At 44.6% G+C, this 7,500-nt stretch overlaps 1 protein-coding gene across 1 annotated transcript in view; it reads right to left on the reverse strand.

The window, feature by feature from the left end:
* The window catches only part of LOC118936693 (FERM and PDZ domain-containing protein 1-like), a 65,343-nt gene that overhangs the window by 29,992 nt on the left and 27,851 nt on the right, over window positions 1–7,500 (reverse strand). The window contains exons 3-4 of the mRNA XM_036989389.1: window positions 4,106–4,210; window positions 3,610–3,785 (exon numbers count right to left, since the gene is read on the reverse strand). Coding sequence (XP_036845284.1) covers window positions 3,610–3,785; window positions 4,106–4,206 — 277 coding nt within the window. The 5' untranslated portion in view covers window positions 4,207–4,210. The remainder of the gene's footprint in view (window positions 1–3,609; window positions 3,786–4,105; window positions 4,211–7,500) is intronic.

Raw genomic sequence — 7,500 nt, forward strand, 5'->3', positions numbered from 1 at the left:
TATGTACCCCATGTGTCCTACTGGTTGTGTTTATGTACCCCATGTGACCTACTGGTTGTGTTTATGTACCCCATGTGACCAACTGGTTGTGTTTATGTACCCCATGTGACCTACTGGTTGTGTTTATGTACCCCATGTGACCTACTGGTTCTGTTTATGTACCCCATGTGTCCTACTGGTTGTGTTTATGTACCCCATGTGACCTACTGGTTGTGTTTATGTACCCCATGTGACCTACTTGTTGTGTTTATATACCCCATGTGACCTACTGGTTGTGTTTATGTACCCCATGTGACCTACTGGTTGTGTTTATGTACCCCATGTGACCTACTGGTTGTGTTTATATACCCCATGTGACCTACTGGTTGTGTTTATGTACCCCATGTGACCTACTGGTTGTGTTTATGTACCCCATGTGACCTACAAGTTGTGTTTATGTACCCCATGTGACCTACTGGTTGTGTTTATATACCCCATGTGATCTACTGGTTGTGTTTATGTACCCCATGTGTCCTACTGGTTGTGTTTAAGTACCCCATGTGACCTACTGGTTGTGTTTATGTACTGACATGTGACCTACTGGTTGTGTGTATGTACTGACATGTGTCCTACTGGTTGTGTGTATGTACTGACATGTGACCTACTGGTTGTGTGTATGTACTGACATGTGACCTACTGGTTGTGTGTTCTGACATGTGTCCTACTGGTTGTGTGTATGTACTAACATGTGACCTACTGGTTGTGTGTATGTACTGACATGTGACCTACTGGTTGTGTGTATGTACTGACATGTGACCTACTGGTTGTGTGTTCTGACATGTGTCCTACTGGTTGTGTGTATGTACTGACATATGACCTACTGGTTGTGTGTATGTACCCCATGTGACCTACTGGTTGTGTTTATGTACCACATGTGTCCTACTGGTTGTGTTTATGTACCCCATGTTACCTACTGGTTGTGTTTATGTACCCCATGTGACCTACTGGTTGTGTTTATGTACCACATGTGTCCTACTGGTTGTGTTTATGTACCCCATGTGACCTACTGGTTGTGTGTATGTACCCCATGTGACCTACTGGTTGTGTTTATGTACCCCATGTGACCTATTGGTTGTGTTCATGTACCCCATGTGACCTACTGGTTGTGTTTATGTACCCCATGTGACCTACTGGTTGTGTTTATGTACCCCATGTGACCTACTGGTTGTGTGTATGTACCCCATGTGACCTACTGGTTGTGTTTATGTACCCCATGTGACCTATTGGTTGTGTTCATGTACCCCATGTGACCTACTGGTTGTGTTTATGTACCCCATGTGACCTACTGGTTGTGTTTATGTACCCCATGTGACCTACTGGTTGTGTGTATGTACTGACATGTGACCTACTGGTTGTGTGTATGTACTGACATGTGACCTACTGGTTGTGTGTACTGACATGTGACCTACTGGTTGTGTGTATGTACTGACATGTGACCTACTGGTTGTGTGTACTGACATGTGACCTACTGGTTGTATGTACTGACATGTGACCTACTGGTTGTGTGTACTGACATGTGTGTGTAACTGATAGATGCACACAAACTACATGTTCATGTTAATCAATGTATGTAAATTGTAAAGTCTTTTGTCTGTAATGTCTTTCACGTTATGGAACCCAGTAAGACTAGCTGTCCCCAGTTAGACTAGCTCTGTGAGGGTAGTCTATATACAGTAGATCTGTGAGGGTAGTCTATATACAGTAGATCTGTGAGGGTAGTCTATATACAGTAGCTCTGTGAGGGTAGTCTATATACAGTAGGTATGTGAGGGTAGTCTATATACAGTAGGTCTGTGAGGGTAGTCTATATACAGTAGGTCTGTGAGGGTAGTCTATATACAGTAGGTCTGTGAGGGTAGTCTATATACAGTAGATCTGTGAGGGTAGTCTATATACAGTAGGTCTGTGAGGGTAGTCTATATACAGTAGATCTGTGAGGGTAGTCTATATACAGTAGGTCTGTGAGGGTAGTCTATATACAGTAGATCTGTGAGGGTAGTCTATATACAGTAGGTCTGTGAGGGTAGTCTATATACAGTAGGTCTGTGAGGGTAGTCTATATACAGTAGGTCTGTGAGGGTAGTCTATATACAGTAGGTCTGTGAGGGTAGTCTATATACAGTAGGTCTGTGAGGGTAGTCTATATACAGTAGGTCTGTGAGGGTAGTCTATATACAGTAGGTCTGTGAGGGTAGTCTATATACAGTAGGTCTGTGAGGGTAGTCTATATACAGTAGGTCTGTGAGGGTAGTCTATATACAGTAGGTCTGTGAGGGTAGTCTATATACAGTAGGTCTGTGAGGGTAGTCTATATACAGTAGGTATGTGAGGGTAGTCTATATACAGTAGGTCTGTGAGGGTAGTCTATATACAGTAGGTCTGTGAGGGTAGTCTATATACAGTAGGTCTGTGAGGGTAGTCTATATACAGTAGGTCTGTGAGGGTAGTCTATATACAGTAGGTCTGTGAGGGTAGTCTATATACAGTAGGTCTGTGAGGGTAGTCTATATACAGTAGGTCTGTGAGGGTAGTCTATATACAGTAGGTCTGTGAGGGTAGTCTATATACAGTAGGTCTGTGAGGGTAGTCTATATACAGTAGGTCTGTGAGGGTAGTCTATATACAGTAGGTCTGTGAGGGTAGTCTATATACAATAGGTCTGTGAGGGTAGTCTATATACAGTAGGTCTGTGAGGGTAGTCTATATACAGTAGGTCTGTGAGGGTAGTCTATAGACAGTATGTCTGTGAGGGTAGTCTATATACAGTAGGTCTGTGAGGGTAGTCTATATACAGTAGGTATGTGAGGATAAACCCTTTGTTGTCCTATTGGTCTCCCATGAACCGTTCCTCTCATTACTGTAACCACCACCACACACACACCAGAGATACTTCCACTAGCTCAGCAACCTTAACCCCTCCTCTGACTGTGTCCCAAATGGCACCCTGTTCTCTATAGGGCACTACTAGGACTCTGGTCAAAAGTTGTACACTATATAGGGAATCGGGTGCCATTAGCGACCCACTCTCAGTCTCCACATGGGCTTAATAACACAAACCCTAATGGAGCCTATGGAACCACACAAAACCCCTCTTCTCCCTTTTCTGTACAGCTTGTCAATCTCAATGACATCACAATCGGATTCAATAATTTGATCATAGATGTAGTTGGATCCTGCACCTGATGGAGTAATCACTAGCAAGACTGCCAGGATCTCAGTTTAGCAAAGGATGATTGGTCAAAAGACTGCCACCTGAATTCAACAGCATAACTAATTGGTCTGATTTCTGCCACCCAACCAACCAAATTATTAAATCAAATCTTCAAGTGACTCTGAAACCATATGTTTGTTTTTTTCTCTTGCTGTTTTTCTCATCAGATGTTGATTGTTAAATTAATCTGTCCAGCGGTCCCAAGCTCATGACAGCACAATATAGTCCTATGTCAGGGTTATGATAGTCCTATGTCAGGGTTATGATAGTCCTATGTCAGGGTTATGATAGTCCTATGTCAGGTTATGATAGTTCTATGTCAGGTTATGATAGTCCTATGTCATGTTTATGTAGCCTACCTGGGGTGATGTCCTGCACCAGTATGGGTGTCTGAGGTGTCAGGGTGATTCCATGAGTGTTGAGGAGGGGGTCTCGTAGGATCTGGACGGTCAGTCTAACCGGGTAGCTGTTCTTCTGATCCTGACCGCTAGACTCTCCCCCCGCAGCCGCCTTCCCATCTACCAGGATACGCTCTCTGATTGGGGTAGAGACCAGGTATCAGCCAGAGGACAAGGTATCAGCCAATCAAAACAAACAAGGAAACACTTCCTCATAATAGTCTCCAACAGATGATGTCCAATATTGCCTTGAATAACTAGGCCTAACCCAAATAAAACCATTTAGACAAACCCATTTCTAGACCCCAGGCCTAACCCAGACGAACCCATTTCTACCCCGCAGGCCTAACTCAGACAAAGCCATTACTAGCTCCCTGGCTATCCCAGTCAAACCCAAACTAGCCAGGCCTAATGCCAAAGCTAACTGTGTTACGTGGCTGGCCTGGTTAGTACTAACCTGCTGCTGGAATCCCTGGAGCGTCGTAGCCATCGCCCCACCACCTGCTCCACCCGACTGGTCCTGCGGGACGGGGAGCGGCTTCTGTCCCGCTCCTCCATTTAACTACAGACGGGGGTTAAAGGTCAGAGGCCAAGGATGAGAGCAGGGGTTCAAATATAGATTAACATTGTGACTATTGTTCCATTGCCTGCATTAGAGGTATGCACGAAGACATGTCATAACTTTCAATGAGCAACATTTCCTGTATGACCTAGGGATGTCTGACTGGGAGGGTGTGTCCTCTATCTCTGATTCAGATCTTTAAATGTTTTATCCCTCCCTCCCTCCCTCCCTCCCTCCCTCCCTCCCTCCTTCCCACCCTCCCTCTCTCCCTCCCTCACCCCTCCCTCCCTCCCTCCCTCCCTCTCTCTCTCTCTCTCTCTCTCCCTCCCTCACCCCCCTCCCTCCCTCCCTCCCTCCCTCCCTCACCCCTCCCTCCCTCCCTCCCTCCCTCACCCCTCCCTCCCTCCCTCCCTCCCTCTCTCTCCCTTTAACTTTAACTGTTGCAGATCAGCATGCCCCATATAAAAAATCAAGGGTTAAAGACAACTCTAATTCATGGATCACGCATTAATTGTCAGAAAGGGCTAAAGCTAAACTTGACTGGCTTCTCTTGACTGGGCTAAAGCTAAATTGACTGATTCTACCTCTTGACTGGCTCCTCTTGACTGGGCTAAAGCTAAATTGACTGATTCTACCTCTTGACTGGCTCCTCTTGACTGGGCTAAAGCTAAATTGACTGATTCTACCTCTTGACTGGCTCCTCTTGACTGGGCTAAAGCTAAATTGACTGATTCCACCTCTTGACTGGCTCCTCTTGACTGGGCTAAAGCTAAATTGACTGATTCCACCTCTTGACTGGCTCCTCTTGACTGGGCTAAAGCTAAATTGACTGATTCTACCTCTTGACTGGCTCCTCTTGACTGAGCTAAAGCTAAATAGGTAAAAAAAAATATTAGAATCACTGGCACCTTTCAGCTAAGAAGTTTTTTTTTTTTACTTCAAACTACACACAGTGGCCAGTTTAGGAAGACCACCCTGTTCACAAAAATGGATCGCTCCTACAGGCAGTGACTCACATGGCTGTGGCTTGCTAAATAAAGCAGGCAGACAGGCATTCAGTTACTGTTCCATTGAACGTTAGAATGGTCAAAACCAGTGACCGAAGCAGCTTTGAGCACGGTATGGCCGCCGATATCTCAGAAACGGACTCCTGTGTTTTTCACGACAGTGTCTAGGGTTTACAGAGAATGGTGTGACAAACAAAACACATCCAGTCCTGTGGGCGTAAACAACTCGTTGATCGAGATGGGTCGAAGGAAAATGGCAAGAATCGCACAAAGGCTAATAGGCAGTCCACAAACAGATAAATAATGGTGCAGTACAACAGTCGTTGATACTTGTCACGGATGGGCTATTGCAGCAGACAAACACACCGGTTTCCACTACTATCAGCTAAAACAAGAAGAAATGGCTCCTGCGGACACGCAATCACCAACACTGGACAAATGAGGAATGGAAATACATTGCCTTGTCCGATGAATCCCGGTTCCTGTTGCGTCATGGGGCCATACTACCCCTGAACAGGCAGTTAACCCACTGATCCTAGACCAGTTAACCCACTGATCCTAGACCAGTCCGATGAATCCCGGTTCCTGTTGCGTCATGCTTATGGGGCCATACTAGCCCTGAACAGGCAGTTAACCCACTGATCCTAGACCAGTTAACCCACTGATCCTAGACCAGTTAACCCACTGATCCTAGACCAGTCCGATGAATCCCGGTTCCTGTTGCGTCATGCTTATGGGGCCATGAGTCCACCAGTCCTGCCTGCTGTCAACGGTACAGGCTGGTGGCGGAGGTGTACTGGTGTGGGGAATGTTTTCCTGGCACACGTTAGGTCCCTTGATACCAACGGAACAATGTCTCCAAGCCCAAAGGGGGGTCCGAGCAGGTAGTCGATGGGGGAGTGTACAAAGCATCTTTCCATGACATAGTTTTAACCTGGAATCACCTGGTCAGTCTATGATCCATTATTGATGCCACGTGTTAAATCCACTTCAATCAGTGTAGATGAAGGAGAGGAGACGGGTTAAAGAAGGATTTTTAGGCGTTGAAACAATTGAGACATGGATTGTGTGTGTGTGCCATTCAGAGGGTGAATGGGTAAGACAAAATATTTAAGTGCCTTTGAACAGGGTATGGTAGTACTCATAAAAACATGAGATACCAAACCCATTCACATTGGTAGTTAACTCTTGACATTCCTCGGGCCGCCACCAAACCAGCTAAATCCAAATGTAGTTTTAACGCTCCACATTTTGGACTTACACAATTCATGACATTTGGATTCCCTGGTGCCACTAAAGTGGTTGAAAACCCTGATGATAAATGACTTCAACGAGGTGTGCAATTATTTAGACTTTATATGTAGTTTATGATGTTCTAATGTACTGGTTATTCCATCTGGTTATTCCATCTGGTTATTCCATCTGGTTATTCCACCTGGTTATTCCACCTGGTTATTCCACCTGGTTATTCCACCTGGTTATTCCATCTGGTTATTCCACCTGGTTATTCCACCTGGTTATTCCATCTGGTTATTCCACCTGGTTATTCCACCTGGTTATTCCACCTGGTTATTCCATCTGGTTATTCCACCTGGTTATTCCATCTGGTTATTCCACCTGGTTATTCCATCTGGTTATTCCACCTGGTTATTCCATCTGGTTATTCCACCTGGTTATTCCACCTGGTTATTCCATCTGGTTATTCCATCTGGTTATTCCATCTGGTTATTCCATCTGGTTATTCCACCTGGTTATTCCATCTGGTTATTCTATCTGGTTATTCCATCTGGTTATTCCATCTGGTTATTCCACCTGGTTATTCCATCTGGTTATTCCACCTGGTTATTCCACCTGGTTATTCCACCTGGTTATTCCGCCTTGTTATTCTGTCTGGTTATTCTATCTGGTTATTCTATCTGGTTATTCCATCTTGTTATTCTATCTGGTTATTCTATCTGGTTATTCTAGCTGGTCATTCTATCTGGTTATTCTATCTGGTTATTCTAGCTGGTTATTCTATCTTGTTATTCTAGCTGGTTATTCTATCTGGTTATTCCATCTGGTCATTCTATCTGGTTATTCCATCTGGTTATTCTATCTGGTTATTCTAGCTGGTTATTCTATCTGGTTATTCCATCTGGTCATTCTATCTGGTTATTCCATCTGGTTATTCCACCTGGTTATTCCACCTGGTTATTCTATCTGGTTATTCCATCTGGTTATTCCACCTGGTTATTCTATCTGGTTGTTCTATCTGGTTGTTCTATCTGGTTATTCTATCTG

Source organism: Oncorhynchus mykiss, chromosome 10, assembly GCF_013265735.2.
Source record: "Oncorhynchus mykiss isolate Arlee chromosome 10, USDA_OmykA_1.1, whole genome shotgun sequence".
Classification (NCBI taxonomy): Eukaryota; Metazoa; Chordata; class Actinopteri; order Salmoniformes; family Salmonidae; genus Oncorhynchus; species Oncorhynchus mykiss.